Raw genomic sequence first — 17000 nt, forward strand, 5'->3', positions numbered from 1 at the left:
CTGCTGACAATGCGCGTCGCGATGGAAGGTTGAAGGTGATGCTGGAGGGTGGCTACTAAATATTTTGGCCGCCAGCCACAGCTGCCTAGGGTGGTCCGTGCACGATAAATCTTATCGCGCCGGCAGCCAAATTTCGACCACGCCATCCCAGCAATGAACGCCGTCCAACGACATCAATTCAAACAGCCACGTTAAACCCCACGAGCCGCCAATGGAGTCGACACGAGGGCCCCCTCGGGTCAAGAACAAGGCCGCCGCCCCTGTGCAGATCTCGGCTGAGCAGTTGCTGCGCGAGGCAGTCGACAGGCAAGAGGGCGGGATCCAGGCGCCGCAGCAGCGCTTCTCAGATCTCGAGGAGCTACACGAGTACCAGGGCCGCAAGCGCAAGGAGTTTGAGGATTATGTACGGCGCAACCGCATCAGCCTGCGCAACTGGACGCAGTACGCCGCGTGGGAGTTGGAACAAAAGGAGTTTGCGCGCGCGCGGTCCGTCTTTGAACGCGCCCTCGACGTACACCCAAATTCAGTGCAGCTATGGGTACGCTACATCGAAGCCGAGATGAAGACACGCAATGTAAACCATGCGCGAAACCTCCTTGACCGCGCTGTCACCCGTCTACCCCGTGTCGACAAGCTATGGTACAAATACGTCTACATGGAGGAGATGCTGGGCAATATTCCCGGCACCCGGCAGGTCTTTGACCGTTGGATGCAGTGGCAGCCCGACGAGGCGGCCTGGAGCGCGTATATCAAGCTTGAGAAGCGATACGGCGAGTTTGAACGAGCGCGCGAAATCTTTAGCATGTTTACGCAGATTCACCCCGAGCCGCGCAACTGGATCAAGTGGGCCAAGTTTGAGGAGGAGTTTGGCACGAGCGACCTCGTGCGAGACGTGTTTGGCAACGCGGTCGAGTCGCTGGGTGACGAATTCGTCGATGAGAAGCTCTTCATTGCCTACGCCCGCTTCGAATCCAAACTCAAGGAATACGAACGCGCCCGAGCCATCTACAAGTACGCCCTGGACAGGTTGCCACGCTCCAAGTCGGCGGCGCTACATAAGAGCTACACAACATTTGAAAAGCAGTTTGGCGACCAGGATGGCGTCGAGGATGTAGTGCTGAGCAAGCGCCGCGTGTACTATGAGGGGCTGGTCCGGGAGAACCCCAAAAACTATGACGCCTGGTTCGACTTTGCGGCCCTGGAAGAGACGTCCCGAGACGCCGACCGCGTGCGCGACGTGTACGAGCGCGCCGTCGCGCAGGTGCCGCCTACGCAAGAGAAGCGCCACTGGCGGCGGTACATTTACCTTTGGATCTTCTACGCCATCTGGGAGGAGGTGGAGGGCCAGGATGCGGAGCGCGCGCGCCAAATCTATACGACGTGTCTGGGCCTGCTCCCGCACAAAAAGTTTACCTTTGCCAAGATGTGGCTGCTGGCGGCGCAGTTTGAGATCCGGCAGGGTCAGTTGACGGCCGCGCGCAAGCTGCTGGGCCGCGCCCTCGGCATGTGCCCCAAAGACAGGCTCTTTGTCGGCTACGTGGACCTGGAGCGGCGGCTGTACGAGTTTGCGCGGTGCCGCACGCTCTATGAGAAGCACGTCGAGTACAACCCGGCCAACTGCACGACGTGGATCCGCTTCGCCGAGCTCGAGTGCGCGCTCGAGGATATTGACCGCGCGCGCGCCATCTACGAGCTCGCCGTCGGCCAGGACCAGCTCGACATGCCGGAGCTCCTCTGGAAGGCGTACATTGACTTTGAAGAGGGCGAGGGCGAGTACGACAGGGCGCGGGCGCTGTACGAGCGCCTCCTCGACAAGACGGACCACGTCAAGGTGTGGATCAGCTACGCGCACTTTGAGGTCAATATTCCCGAGGGCGGCGACGAGGGAGAGGAGGATGAGGAGGAGGAGCAGCCCGTCAGCGACGAGGCCAAGGCGCGCACCCGCGCCGTCTTCACCCGCGCGCACAAGAGCATGCGCGACAAGGACCTCAAGGAGGAGCGCGTGTCGCTGCTCAACGCCTGGCTGTCGTTTGAGCGCACGCACGGCGGGCCAGACGACATCGAGGCTGTGCAGGCCCAGATGCCCCGCCGCGTTAAGCGCAGGCGCCGCGTTGAGGGCGGCGACGACGACACCTACGAGGAGTACTTTGACTACGTCTTCCCCGCCGACGACAAGCAGGCCGGCAACCTGTCCAACATGTTGGCCATGGCGCAGAGCTGGAAACAGACGGGCGGCAGCCTGTCGTGAGGAGCCAGGGACTGTGGTGGTAGTGTTGTATATTAGCGTTCTTTTTTTTCTGAAAAAATGATTTGTTTTACAGTCATGTATACAACATACAGTGGGTGGCTGTAATGGCTCTTTATTACTGCACTCGTTTCTGATTGGTCTCCAACTACTGGGACAGGCAAAGGGTCTATGCGCCCACTCAACGTGACTGTAGAGCCCTGATTTTCTTGGACAGCTCGATTCAAGTGGTGATGTCATCCTTGCACCACAGCTGCAAGCCATGCCCAACTCCACTGCATTAATCGAAAGTTGTTCACCGTTTTTCTGCACACCATAGTTCATAGTTCCTATGACTTCCAAAATGAGGAAAAAAATAGAAAATTTCCATTCAGGTATCTGTCTCTAGTGGTAGCACTCATTAAATCATGTAAAGAGATTTTCATGTAGCATGAAGCCTTTGAATTGGCGTCTCTATCGCGTCAAGTTCCATAAATCCTTCTCGGATAGTCGGCATCCTCATGCAGGAAACCCCCTGTATTTGCATCGCACACTGTGGCACTCTCCCTGCTTTTGGCGTCGTGGCCACGCCCCGTTGGTCTGTCGCAGGCGGTTCCACCTAGTATCGACGATGGTCTATCACATCACGTATTAGTCTCAGTTCCTGGACGGTTGAAAACAAAAAAGTCTTTTGGTGCAACGCTAATTGGACGCCACGAATATCCAGCCAATAGAGTTTGTATGCGGGAAAGCTGCATTAAAGGCAAAGTAGGCCGTATCATAAGCAGTCAGGCGGCCATGGCTGACTGCTGCTTATAATGGGCGATGCGGCATCATCGGAGCTGCAGGGCGCGATGTATAATACCCGTCGTCGTAGTGAGGGATGCCATCTTCCCAGTCAATCCACCTCTGCTGTCGTGGCGGAGGCAGACTACCGGATCGACGGCGTGGCCCCAGTTCCTGGCGCTTACGACGCTGTTCTCGCCTCTCATGACGACGGGCCTTTTCCTGCTGAAAGTTTTTACACTCGTGCTGCATCTCCTTGGCTTCCTTGACATTGCTGAGGGCACCTTTGATCCCCATCGCGGCAATGCCAATGGCTGTAGCATCTTTCATGATGGCCTTCGTCTTGAGCTTCTTAGCGTCGACCTTGGACAGCTGCCCAGACTTGACAGCCTTTTGCCTTGCTTTACGCTTTTCCAGACTTTCAAAAACCTCGTGTGCAGCGTGGATGGTGGCAACACCAGCAAGACCTGAAGTGATCAATTGCTTACCTCTCATTTTCTTTGCCTTTCTCTCATCGTCGTCCGAGTCTCCCAGGTCTGTGTCCGACCCGTAGTCGGAACGTCCCCCACGGCGGCGGGTTCGCGAAGCCGACCGGTCGCGACCGCCTCTGGGTGCACGTGCGTAATCTCTGTCATCTCTATCATTTCTGCTGTCTCTGTCGTCGTAGTCGTCCGAGTGGCGCCGAGATCGGTGGCGGTAGCCATCGTCAAAATCGTCCTGGTCTCGTCGTCGGTGGTCGTCTACAGCACCAGCACCAGCACTGCCGATTCCGAGCTTGGCAAGGCTGTTGCGGGCACGGTCGACAACGCTGCGGCTTCTGCTGCGCTGTCGGCGGCGGTCAGGAGATGCGTCTCTGGAATCATAGGAATCCGCACGACGGCTGCGACTGCGGCTGCGAGATCGTGAGCGATCAAGAACCTTCTTAGCACCAAGAGCGCCAAGGCCAGCAGTAGCGAGCGCAGCAAGTCCAGCCCCGCCGCCGCCACCACCGCTCTTGGAACGGGCCCTGGATCGAGATCGGCTGCGGCCAGTCTTTTCGTCCTCCTCGATATCTCTCTTGGAGCCGTTGATGAGACGGTTGCCGACGAGACCACCGATGACAGACTCGGCAAGGCCAAAGGTGCCCTTGTCACCGCCGTGCGCAGCATCCACAGTGGCTGCACCGGCAGCGGCGGTTAGCACACGCTTAGCCTTTTCACCTCTCCAACCACCGGGTTCCTTGGCCACGCGGAATGCCTCGGTGGCACCGGCCAGTAGAGAAGCCATGGCGGCCTTTTGAATCTTATTACCCCCCGCACCACGTTCCTTGGAGCCGGCGCGAGAGCCCGCTCGCGATCTAGTGGGACTGCCGCGGCGGGACTGCTTGTCGTCACCACCGCCTCCCGTAAACTGCTTTACAGCAGCACCTAGGCCAGTGGCAGCGAGTGCGCTTTCGAGAAAGTTTTTGTTTGACTTCTTCTCCTTGCCATCCTCTTCGTCCGAGTAGTATTCATTGAGCTGGCCATCTCGGCCGCGCTGAAGAAGAAGATTGGCCTTTTGGTCCTTTTTGGCTTGCTGCTTGCTGTAGAACTCGGCACCCTGATATCCTGCGAGAGCGCCAAAGCCTGCGAGGGCCGCCGATGAGAGCGGGTTTCGATGAACATCGCTGCCGCCCTCCTTGGCCTCGTGACGATCGTATAATTCTTTTCCGCCGACAAGCAAAGCGGCGCCGGCGACTGCTGCAATAATCTTTTCCTGCTTGGATTTGGCCTTGTCCTTCTTGGAGCGCTCCTCGTCTTGGTAGATGCTGCTGCTGGGTCCACGATGATGACGGCGGTCATAATCTCGGTCTCGTTCGTGATCATATCGAGGGTCGTAGCGATCATAGCCGCCGTAGCCACGAGGGCGACCGTAGTCGTCGTCCCAGGGACCGGCGGAGCGGGCGCGGCGTACATCTCTGCCCGTGGGAGGTGGAAAGTCGCGGCGAATCTCTTCTACGGAGAGGTCACTGTCTTGACGCGGAACTAGATCGCGCGAGTGCGTCTTGGGAAGGTCGCGGGGGTCGAGGTATCTGTCCCGAGCAGTTTCTCGACGCTCTTCGCGAACATATTGGCGGGGATAGTCCCGGTCATAGGGGTCGTACGAGGCCATGGGCAGTAAAGGCCCTTGATCTGGTGATGTGGACTGGGTAGGTTGATGCTGTTGAAAGAGTTTGTATATGCTGTGCAAGTCGAAAAATCGGAGGAGACCTGAGTTGAAGAGGACGAGTTGCTAGTGGAGAAGCGGGCGTTTTGAATGAGGCGAAGCGTCAGACAAGCAAGTGCCAACGAGGGTGGCGCCGAGCCCAGCGAATAACGAAGTGAGTACGAGTGGGCTGGCTCGAACCAGGGGTCGGTCTGAGCCTGGGATTGAGCTAACGTATGTGGTCTCGGGGTCTAGGGTGTGAAAAGAAGATTGATGACTCGCTGTCAATTGGGTAGAAATTCCTTGGACAAGATGGCTCGGGCGGTAAAAAATACAAGAGGCAGGCAGGGCAGGGGAAGACGGTAGAAAAGATTGGCGGGGCATGAGGTTGACGTTGAGGAGGGGCAGCCATGACGGTAGATGGGGGGAGAGAGGCGGGCATGGCGGGCACCGGGCAATTAGTGGCAAGGAAGAGGCAGGCGGCCAAGCAAAAGTACACGGGCCACAAGTACCCCTACCCTGGTCTCTGTCTCGCCATCTAGTTGGCTCTGGAAGAAGCGTATTATGGCTCTGCAGTTATGCTATTGATCAGGCCCATTCATTAAAGTGGTGTCGAGCTCTTGTTTCTTGATTGCTGACTTGATTTTGCAGGTTCGGGCTGTGATGATGGGTATGCCCGAGGCAGTTGCTGCGCCACGGGCTATCACAGTACAAATATGCTGCTCCCCTATGTTGTCATGCTCTTCAACTACTCTGCGGCCTACTATGACTCAGCAGGGATTCTCCGCTGTGGCAGAGGCAACGGCTAGAGCCCTGCACGATTCATCCCGCTGCAGACTCTGCTACCATTGTCATCGGCTGCCCCGGGCTCCGGCGCACTGGTGTCGCTCTACCACTGCCACGACCGCTGCAACCAAGTCCCTCACTCCCGACAGCACAAGGTTTCATCCGAAGACCACAGCCTCACTGTATCGATCCAAGGGGGGACGTAAATTTACGGCCATATCCGCGCAAATGTGTTGAGTGCCGTCAGACTCACAACAGACAGACTGCCCGGCAAAAAGCCTCGCCCAGTCCTGTCACCAGCCCCACTGCGCCACACTCGATACCAGCCTGGCAAGTACTCAGTACTCTTCTGCCAATGATGTCACCGTGTGTCGTCCATCTCGACCGCCCGGCCGTCCACGTTTGTGGGATTTTGTTTCCCTGAATTGTCGGTGGAAATGTTCAAAATAAAACAACTTCGAACACGCCTTCTTATCCCTTCCTACAAACAGTAATGGGCGCCAGCAAGGCTCGTCCCGCGCCGGGACCCATAAACTACTCCATGCGGCCAAGACGACGCATTTGACCACAAAACTGAGGACAGAGTATTGTCTTGGCCTTTTATCTGTACAAGCCTACAGCCCGCGGGATTGTGGTCTGTTGCCCGTATCTGCAGTCATGTTTTGAGCGAATTCGACAATATTGCCCGCCCACACGCCATGTCTTGACCCGTCCTTGGCGGCCGCTTGAAACCAAAATAGTACAACTATGATGGACATGAAACCAAAAGATCTTCGCACATGATGCCGAATCTCATCATGGCCTACGCGTATCATCACCATGTTAACATATCCTTCACCTAACAGGCAGGTTACAATTTGCCCATCTCGTATTCAGGGTATCACCGTACTGTGCATTGTACAGTGCGAACAGATATTCCCGGGGTAAAGTCCCCGAATCGCACTGTCTCCCCCGCAATGTCAGCGGGGCGTCCGAATTGGGCAGGAGCGCAACCATCGCCACGGTCTCGATCGCCAGAGTGCCGCGTAACCAGTTTGCCAGCTTCTCTTTAAAATCTCGTCTGCATCCTTTCCAACACTGGTGTAGACTTTCTCATACTCTACAGATCGCAATCAATAGCCCCATACGAGCCATCACTATGAAGTTTGCTCTCCTCTCACTCGTCGCTGTCGTCAGCGCGGTTGGTCCTCGGTAGGTCCTTGTCGTACCGTGTATTGTAGTCCTAGTTCAGCTCAGCTCACCAGTGCTGATAGTGACGACCCCCCCAACAACACCAATCCTGTTCAGACTGGAGGAGAGACGACCCCTACCGGCAGCCTCACAATCATGCCAATCGTCTCCTTCACCCCCTTTCCCACTAGTGGCTCGGATAGCATCACCATCCCAATCATCACCAGCGATTCGACGCACACTACGCATCCCTTGTGAGTAATGGCAAATCTGCAGCATTTCCAATGCTAACAAACTGTAGCCCTACCACCTCGGAGTCTTCTTCTGTGTCGACTTCCATCTCGTCCAGCACTGAAGGCTCGTCTTCCTCGTCTAGCTCGCGCCATTCGAGCAGTTCCGCGGTCACCAGCCACAATTCTACGACCTCGGGCACTACAACCTCGGGCAATACTGGCACCAGAACGTCTGGATCTACTTCTAGCTCTAGGACGGCTACACCATCCACCACACCGTCCAGCGCCGCTGCCGCCGCCGCAACGGCCAATATCGTGGCTGGTATTGCCGCTATTGCTGGTCTCGTTATGGCTGCCTAAATGACCAAACCGGTTCAATGATATAATGAAGTTGATCTAATTGAATGGATAATATAGTAGTACGAGAAATATGTAAATTGAGCCCTATATTGAAATCAAAGTAGCTTGCTAGGGTGTTGTCGTGTGAGTGACTTGAGCAGCATTTTAGCCGACCTCATGCTAGAAGTACTCTAGCTTACCCCTCACATTTCGCCACCTGCATCAACACTTGACTCTATTCAAATGTCTTCAACTATGCACACAAACTGTCAAAGACTCATACAACGCGTGGGAGAGTTTCTATCTGAAGTTGAAAATCTGTAAGTGGGCGCATACCCACTCGCGGTCGCCATGCCCGCTAAGCCATGATCTGCGATCTGCACACAGCACCCCTGGCCGCGATCTCGAGGAGCGCCTGAACCGCGAGTACGGCCCCGGAAACGCCTTTTACGATGAGTTTGCTCGTCTGATTCGTGAGGGCCTCGAGAAAAATGAGGGATGGGTCGCCACTGATGAGGTGCAGGGCGCACACTACCGTCGCACACGTATCAGCCCGCCCACCGAGGCCACGCGCTTCTGCAGCATCACCACAGTCTACATGGACCCCCGTGCGCTCAGTGAGGACGACGGAGGCATCCTGCGCGGCCAGTACCACTTGCACCCCTATGGCGAGATAAACTGCGTCATTCCAATGGCCGAAGGAGCGCAGCTCAAGGGCATGAGCGGCTGGCAAGGTGCCGGCTGGACGTCTCCCGGCCCAGGCACACATCACTATCCAGAGGCTCGCGGTGCTCCCGTCGTGGCGCTATTCTTTCTGCCAGCTGGGAGGATTTCATACAATGCGACCCCGGCTGCGCCACAGCCAATTTCTATATAACTGTGCGGGGTCAGTGATCAACGATGATGCCGGTTGTTCGACTTTGCACGCTACCTCGCAGTGCTCGTGAAGTGAATGCTGTTCTTCCATCAGGACCGTTTCTACATCACATGAAAAGTGAATCTAACTTATATGCCACTATGTGTACGTAAAGACATTTTGAATCTCCCTTTTGGGCATCGGACACTGTTAAAACGAGGCTCTGGAGTGGCGCTACACTACCCCTTTTGTGCAATCTGATGCATTGAGCGGTATTGTGATGTGAGCACTGCCACCGTTTACCTGCCCTTGTATCTTGGTTTTCGCGCATCAACCGATGGCGTTGACCTGTCCGTGACCGTCAGCCGCGGCGGCCTGGACCTCTCCCAGGGACAACGCCAGCTGATCCGCCTCGGGCAGGTTCTGCTCGCCGACCGCCGCCTGGTCTTCATGGACGAGGCCACGATCTTCATCAACGCCGATGCAGTTGCAATCGTTCAGCACACGCTGCGCAAGAGACTGGCCGGCAGGACGCTCCTTGTGGTGGCGCAACGGCTTGCGAGCGTGGCCGAATTTGATCAGCTGCTCGTCCTGGACGACGGACGGCTCATCGAGAGCGGACCGCCCGCGGAGCTATATCGGAAGTACGGAGCGTTTTCGAAGGTGGCGAATGCGAGCGCGGATAGGGAGGCGTTGTCGAGGATTATCTTGTAGAGGCTTCTTCTTGGTGGTGCTGAAGCGATCTGAAGAGGTGGGCGACAGTGGTGGCGTTGTGATAAAGGTTGTGACAGGCCGTTCCAAGCCTGACTTATGAGATGATATCGAGCAAATTGTCGAAGATTCTGTCGCAGCAGATTCTGTTCGCATGACTGGTCTTGGGCCTATTGTGGCTCGATATGCACAAAGGTTTGCAGAACCGAAATGGATCTTTTAGAACAGTTCCGCGTTTGCACAGCAGCCTCAATAACTGGCGGTACAGCCACCAGCCCGCCTACCCCTGAAGATAAATCTTTTTGACGCTGAATTATAGTATTGTCGGTTGAAGCGTTTTCGCTTATTACGATCATTCTAGCCACTTTGTTTGAACAGGGTTTCGAGGAGTCTTTACCGCATACGTGGCACTTTCTATTCTTTCTTTCATCACCATTGTCCGGATGCCACTTGTTCTTCCTGCCAGAGTCCTATGCTTTTGTTCCTCATACAGTTGCGTGTTTTGGAAGCATACAGCAAGAAGAAAATGTTGATTAGTACTGTGAGCCTGTCAAAGCAAATGCCAAAATCGTTCAACGCAGCGGGCGCGATTTCAGAAGAACATGAAAAAAGTGAAGAGAGCGAACAAGAGAGAGGCCCCTCGGGATGCATCCCAGACTGAAGCTGCAGAAACTTTGTTACCAACGGTCGCCTGTTCTGATGGCGGCTTTCAAGGGATGGGCTGCGTTGAGCATCGCATATTGCGGCTCGCTATACTACAACAACCTGACTGAATCCTGAGTTTGCCAATGACAGACCCGTCTCTGCCAGAAGAGCTGAAAACGGAACCAAAAATAGCAAAGTATTGGAAACAAAACCGAAAGTTGAAGGGAATTGCCCCAGTTCTCAACGCTCTTTGCCACATGTCCGTCACCTGGGGAGGGATCAATTAGATGGCGATTTTAATTCTCTCTTCTTTTCTGAAACTCCAATGTCCATTCACTTTTCCAGCTGCACCGAGACCCTACGGGCGTTTTTTTTGTGAGAAGGATTCCGACCTGGTTCGTACGTTCCAGTCACTTGGAAGCACCTGGCGTGGAAGCTGAATCGGCTATATTCAGTTGGCGACGCCTATGTGCTGTGTGGCGCACAAAAACGCCATTACGAAGGTACGAGAGGTACTACTATACTGGCCCAAAAAATTATTACTAGACAACCTGGTACGATGGTGGAGCGATACTGGGTGGCCAGACCGGAGAGAAGTATGCCCAGCCCACCATTTCCACGTTTGACAGCGTCTTTTCGAATGGTATTGACAAAGTACCTGTTTCTGTAATAAACTGAGCTTTATAGAATATCCAGACCAAGGCCTGGTTCCACGAGTTGAGACACAGCTGTTGCTCCGGCGCGTCAAGTTATAGAAAGCCATCCGGGCAACGCTTTCTGGTAATAAATCTCATAATTGACTAGTCTGCGGGGATAGGCCAATATTACTAGTATTACTCCTGCTGCGTGCGGGTGAAGAAAGTAAAAAAGAGGCTGAGGGGTGGGGACTCATTTACGTGGGATTGGCCTGGCACGGACGTTGGCTACCAACGACGATTCCTCGGTTCTTCCATCCCACCCATCGCACGTCGAGCCGGGGAGTGAGATTCCTATTTGTTCAATTCTCGTAAAAGACCACATTACTTTTTCTTCGCAATTGATTTGATAGACGTGGTTTGCGGGGTTGGCCCGGGGGCGGGGAAACAAGAGGTCGAGGCTCTTTGTGGGGAAAAATGCGGAGGCGCTTTGACCTGAACTCACCATCTGCCTCGGCACTGCACTGCGCAAAACATCTGACGGCCACTACTTGGCACGCTTCACACCATCCCAGGCGCCTCGGAACACATGGCGGTGGCGTTCATATGAAAGTCGACGGTCAACAATGTATCAGGCTGGAGATGGGAGGGGAAGCCGATCAGGTTGGTATGTGCCGGACGACTGTTGAGTGTTTGCATTGTCCCTACCTGATGCCTCATCTACAACTGAGTGTACTTACCCAGTAGGTTTATATTTAGGGAGTCAGAATCCGTCAAAGCGAAACAAGAAGCGGGCCACAACAAGCGATTGAACAAAAATTTGCTGCGAGAAAAACCTTTCCCCCGCCCTGGGACTCGCACCGGAGCTGAGGCTCTGCAAGCGTAGAGTCTAATCCCCGCCCGAGCCCGGTTTCCGCAGCACCAACCCAGCTCTTGTCCTTCAGGTCAAGTCACTAGCACGAGTCGGTCCCGCCGAGTGGGCTTATTGTTTCCCACTTTTCTCACCCAACTGTTGTGGGCTAACAGGATCGACCGTTCGCCTGCATGACGCGCGGTGCGGAGCAAGCTTGCTGTTCCGGAGCAAGATCAACTTGGCTGGTCCGGGCGGGTCAATCTTCCTGGCTCAACATGCGGAGAGAGAAAGAGACTCCAGGCCCATGCTGGGTCCATGGCACCCATGTATAGCGGCCATCCTTTTTCTAGTGCTCTCTCCTCCCGCCTCTGTCGGTTTTGGTTCCCACTCCTCTCTTCTCCTTTCCCCCCTAACCTGCTTCTTCTTCTTCCTATACAAAACTTCCTTGTATCTGTAAAGCAAGGTAGTTGAAGATGCAGACCAAGGGGCTTCTGCTGGCGGCTCAGTTGGTGGTGCTCGGCGCCGCCTACGACCGCAATGCCTACGCCCCGAGACAGGACGGTGAGATTGTGTCGCAAAACTGGAGCAACTTTACCAACACGACGACCACCTCCTCCACGACTACAACCTCGTCCACGACAACTACCACGTCTTCAGAGTCCACGACGACGAGCACAACGACCATTCTCACCACATTGACAACCTCACTGTCAACCACCACCGACTCGACGACCTCGACGACCTCGACGACCTCGAGCACCACCGAGGACAGTAGCCTCCAGTCCACCGACAGCACAACCACTTCTGCCGAGAGAACCACCAAAGCCAACTCGGCCGCTGCCCTGACGACTCCCTCCAGCCGCTACGCCAACTCGACCACTGCTCTGACCAGCAACTCGACCACGGCCACGTCGCACCACTCGTCGCCGTCCTCGAGCTCTGACCTCACCCGGCACAACACCACCGACTTTCGCATCCCGCTGGCCACCGGTGTCTTGCCGTCAAGCTCGGCCAACGCCACCACAGCGCGCAACCAGACGACGACGACTCGGCCGGCCGTGCTGCCCACCAGCGGCTCGCTTTTCAACAGCACCACCGCCAGCCTCAACAGCACGGCCACCAACACGACCACGTCGACGAGCACGCGGTGCGGCGTTGCCGGTAGCTTCGTCACGCCGCCGAGCCACGCGACCAAGGCTGACAGCATCGACGAGTGCGCTTCGGCATGCCGCGCCCGCGGCTCGCTCTGCAAATCCTTCGAGGCCGGCACCGTCGACGGCGACGGCAACAACTGCTGGCTGTTCCCGCACGCGCTGTCCGAGATGGAGATTGGCGGCGCGCAGGACGGCTTCAGCTGGAACTTTTACGACCGCGACTGCGACGTGCAGTCGCGCTGCGGCCTGCAGGGCAGCTTCATCACCAAGCCCATCCAGAGCCTGCGCCTTGAGACGCTCGGCGACTGCCAGCAGGCGTGCAAGGCCGACGCCGGCTGCAAGACTTTCGAGGCCGGCTCGCTCGACGGCAACGAGCACAACTGCTGGCTGTTTGATTCTCCCATCACCTCGCTCAACATTGGCGGCGCATACACTGGCTGGAAGTGGTCCTTTTTCGACCGCGACTGCGAGCTCGCGCCGTAGATGGGGTTGGATCGGGTGGGAGAGGCCACGGAGGTATGACGTGCAAGACGATGAAATTCCATCGTCTTGCACGTCATATCTCCGTTGATAGTGTGCATCACGAGTTATTGATATTACGAGTTACAAATTTCCGGTTTAGACGGCTAGTTGTATATATGAATTCATTTATACTATTTATCCTCTAGAAACAACTATTAACCCCTTTCCCCTCCCTCAATCATAAGCAAGTGACGGAGGTGTCAGTGTCGGATTGCTTCGGTCGCATCGGGCATATTGCCTTAATTCGAACGTATGCCCCTTCAACGCCATCTGGACCTGATACAACCGGGAACAATGCATCGCATAGGGCGTATTTTTCGATTTTAGCGCGCTCCCGACCTATTTCAGCTATTCCCTGCGTATTTCGTATCGCTTTTTGCTGGGGCCCGCTGAAGGAGATCGGCCTAGGGGGATTGTAATTGGTCAGACAACCAGCGGGTCGGCGTAATTCGTATTGCACTAAAATTGGTGCGTGTAAGTCGACGCTGAAATAATACAGAACGTTTGGTGTAAAATGCTAATGTATGGTATATATATATAAATATCATGTAGATTACTGTTATTGAACAAGGATGAATGCGTAGAATTCTGTCCATTTATTTCTGCCCATCACCCGCAATAATGAAGCTCTTTCCCCTCCTCTACTCCACGACTCTCGCCTCTTGCGCGCTCGACTGCCGCCCAGAAGGTCCTGTCCTGCCCAAACCATCTCGCCTCGGCGACGCGGCCACCTTTCGCCGCGCCGCCATCGGCCTCGCGCACACGTTTGACGCCATTGTCGCCGGACGGATCGACGTTCCTTGGGCGACGCACAACCTTTCCTTTTCCGTGGCCGTTGTCTCCGCTGACCAGGCCGACGCCGACGCTGCCCCGTTGTGGGAGTACCACCACCGCGCCGAGGGCAACGTTGACGGCACCGACATCATCGACGCCGACTCGCAGTACCTCGTCGGCAGCATCACCAAGGTGGTGACCGACTACATCCTGCTGGTGGCGGGCCTGGACCTGGACGTGCCGGTCAAGACGTACCTGCCCCTACTCGACGGCGCCGAGTGGGACAGCATCACCCTCCGGATGCTGGCGTCACAAACGGCTGGCGTTCCAACCAACTGTACGTCAATGTCAAATCCCTGATCCAAAGATCCCATTACTGACTGAGGACAGACGGCTTCTCCGACTTTTACTTTCTCAAAGACGTCTACCTATCGCTGGGGTTCCCACCCATCCACGAATCCGACTACCCGCCGTGCGGCGTCCTCGGCCTCAACGGTGGCTGCACAGCCCAACGTGCGTTCTCCTGTTTCCCCTATATATGGTTATTGTTCCAGGAAACTGAAAAGTCACAGAACTCCAAACTGGTCTCCGAGATTCCTACCCTGTTGCTCCGCCCGGTGCTCGCCCGGCGTACTCCAACGCCGCCTTCGCCCTCATCGCCTTGGCCGTCGAGGCGCACACGGGCCTCAACTACACGCAGCAGGTGCACTCCCTCGTCGCCCAGCCTTTGGGTCTTACCTCGACACGGCCCTCTCCGGGCAACGCCGCCAAGGCCGTGATCCCGCCGGGCGAGAGCGGCTGGGGCGCCGACTACGGTGTCAACGCGCCGCAGGGCGGGCTCGTCTCCTCGGCGGCCGATCTGTCGCGGCTCGCCCGCGCGCTTCTGTCGCGCACGTCGGCGCTCTCCCCAGCGCAGACACGCCAGTGGCTCAAACCCGCGTCTTTTTCCGGCAACGTAGCCTCGGCCGTCGGCATGCCCTGGGAGGTCCGCCGCTACACGAGCCTCACGCCTGACCATCCGCACCCAATCGCCGTGTACGCCAAGAGCGGCACGGCACCGCTGTACCGCAGCCAGCTGGCGCTTGTCGACGAGTACGGCCTCGGCCTCGTAGTGTTGACGGCGGGAGACAATGGCGCCCTCGAATCCATCTACGACGCGGCGCTGTCGGGGCTCGTCGGCGCCGCGGACGCCGTGACGCGGGAGCACGCCAAAGCAGAGTACGGCCGGACATTTGTCGGCGGCGGCGGGAACAACACAATGGCGAATGAGACGGTGAGGGCTAGGCTCGATCTCGATGAAGACTCGCTGCTGATGTCGTCGTTGGCCAGGGGCCACGCGGACATCCTGGCCGGCTGGGTCAAGGTGCTCAATGAGTCGCTGGGCATGTTTGGGCCCAAGGTGTCGGACACGGTGCGGCTGTTTCCCACGGAACTGAGTGAGAATGTCACCTTTGAGGGCGACAGCGGTGTCGTCAAGGAAGTCTGGCGCCTGTGGCCAGATGCTCTTGTGCCGCCCGCCGTGGACATGCCCGGCTCGGGACTGGACAGGGACGACTGCTTGGGCTGGATGATGGGTGATTGGGTCCATTACGGCGGCGAACCTCTGGATCGCGTCATTTTTTATCGGAAAGGGAACAAGGTGATGGGTTTCGAGGTGCCTTTCCTTCGATCAGGGATTATGAAGGCTCTGGAGTAGATTCTGTAGCAGGCAAGATGTTGTGTTGATTCCGTTTGCAGAAACGAATTTTGAGTACCCACGTCGGCTTAAATATATACAGCTCTACCCCGGCTCAGATGTGTATACGGCTTTGATTATATTTGCCGTGTTTTAGGTATCTATTTCATTTCGGAAACTCCACGTCTTCTCGAATATCGATTGTTTGACACCTACAACTTTTTCCTCTCAACAATACAGCAGCGAGGCGCCAAAACAAACACGGCCACGAAACTTGGCAACAACTTTCCTCCTCTGTCCTTCTAGGCTCATTATCTGTTCGTTGGTCGAAAAAAAAATTCGGAGAATAGAGGCCAACTTCCCCTCATACTCAACACCACACCAACAATGCAGTCCCAGCGTCTAAATGTGCGCTCCTGGTCAACCAACATAGGAGCGGAAATTTTTACTCACATTTCTGTTTTCCATCAGCACCCAATTTGCCTTTTTTTCTAAAACTCTTTCTGGTCCTATTTCCCATGTCCAGAGAACAACTTCCTTCTTCGTCTCCATTAGCGCCCCAGGTTGCCCTGCCGTCAATGTCGTGTGCCTCGTTGCCTCTCACGGCGAGACAATGATCCACTGATCGACCAGACGGGCGCGGGCGCGAACGGTTTCGTTTGTCCCAGTTGCTACCGATGTACCCTGAATATCACCATGGTGTTTTTTCTGCTTGTTCTTCTCCTTTTCTCCCCTTTTCTCTTTCAGACCTCTCAGCCGAAGAAAGCGCAGGCAAAAACGTGCCGGCCGGTGATGCGCACATAGAGAGTATCGCGTATAGGCATCAACTCGTCAATAGCTATAAAAAAAAAGCCCTTGCCAATGTCACACGTGACGATCCAGAATTCGGAATGTATTAGCAGCATGTTCCCACAAGTTGTTTATCTTGCAATTCGCTATAGCTAGCGTGATATGGGCTAAACTGTCAGACGTTTTGACCCAACAGGAGGGAAATGCCGTTCATCGTAACTTTTTCAACCAGCCACGACCCAGGGCCTCCAAGAGAATTTAAACCCACTCATGTACTCTCATTCTCAGTGATCAGACGTTTTTTGGATTAGTTCCTATATCGTACAATACAACACCACTTTCCCCTTCCCATGGCTAATGAACTAATCAAGTCCGCCTAAGAAAAAAAAGAGACGTAAACTAAGTTGAGAAACGCAGAAACAACAAGACCATGAGGAAAACAATCATCCAAATCAAAGAGAAAAAAGAGAGAAATTTTGGGCAACTTTTTGTAAATGTTGTGCCCAAATATTGTTGTGTCAGCAAAGAGGGCTTCGTATCCCACAACTCGGTATTCTCCCAGTAAAAAAAAAGAAAAATTCCAAAAAGGACCAAAATGCATCGTAGTGATGAAATGGCAATAAAACAGAAAGGGGTTTTTTTGGTTTAAAATGCGTCAAGCGATAAAGCGTCGCAGAATGAAGCA

At 55.3% G+C, this 17000-nt stretch overlaps 6 protein-coding genes across 6 annotated transcripts; 5 read left to right on the forward strand and 1 right to left on the reverse strand.

Moving 5' to 3' along the window:
* Positions 1-211: 211 nt before the first annotated feature.
* On the forward strand, positions 212-2248 carry V2A60_001104 (uncharacterized protein; the record flags this gene model as incomplete). Its single annotated transcript, XM_083252469.1, has 1 exon — positions 212-2248. One exon carries the CDS (start codon positions 212-214, stop codon positions 2246-2248), a length of 2037 nt encoding a protein of 678 aa, XP_083108595.1.
* Positions 2249-3037: 789 nt separating this feature from the next.
* V2A60_001105 (uncharacterized protein) lies at positions 3038-5140 on the reverse strand (the record flags this gene model as incomplete). Its single annotated transcript, XM_083252470.1, has 1 exon — positions 3038-5140. One exon carries the CDS (start codon positions 5138-5140, stop codon positions 3038-3040), a length of 2103 nt encoding a protein of 700 aa, XP_083108596.1.
* A 1957-nt stretch (positions 5141-7097) lies between these two features.
* On the forward strand, positions 7098-7722 carry V2A60_001106 (uncharacterized protein; the record flags this gene model as incomplete). The annotated part of the gene is made up of 3 exons (XM_083252471.1): positions 7098-7150; positions 7213-7383; positions 7431-7722. 3 exons carry the CDS (start codon positions 7098-7100, stop codon positions 7720-7722), a joined length of 516 nt encoding a protein of 171 aa, XP_083108597.1.
* A 222-nt stretch (positions 7723-7944) lies between these two features.
* On the forward strand, positions 7945-9271 carry V2A60_001107 (uncharacterized protein; the record flags this gene model as incomplete). Its single annotated transcript, XM_083252472.1, has 3 exons — positions 7945-8021; positions 8089-8500; positions 8828-9271. 3 exons carry the CDS (start codon positions 7945-7947, stop codon positions 9269-9271), a joined length of 933 nt encoding a protein of 310 aa, XP_083108598.1.
* A 2603-nt stretch (positions 9272-11874) lies between these two features.
* On the forward strand, positions 11875-13038 carry V2A60_001108 (uncharacterized protein; the record flags this gene model as incomplete). The annotated part of the gene is made up of 1 exon (XM_083252473.1): positions 11875-13038. The coding sequence occupies one exon, from the start codon at positions 11875-11877 to the stop codon at positions 13036-13038; it is 1164 nt and encodes a 387-aa protein (XP_083108599.1).
* Positions 13039-13698: 660 nt separating this feature from the next.
* V2A60_001109 (serine hydrolase domain-containing protein) lies at positions 13699-15547 on the forward strand (the record flags this gene model as incomplete). The annotated part of the gene is made up of 3 exons (XM_083252474.1): positions 13699-14188; positions 14242-14364; positions 14424-15547. The coding sequence occupies 3 exons, from the start codon at positions 13699-13701 to the stop codon at positions 15545-15547; spliced, it is 1737 nt and encodes a 578-aa protein (XP_083108600.1).
* Positions 15548-17000: the final 1453 nt, after the last annotated feature.

This window comes from Cordyceps javanica, chromosome 1 (assembly GCF_051103115.1).
Source record: "Cordyceps javanica chromosome 1, complete sequence".
NCBI classification, from domain to species: Eukaryota; Fungi; Ascomycota; class Sordariomycetes; order Hypocreales; family Cordycipitaceae; genus Cordyceps; species Cordyceps javanica.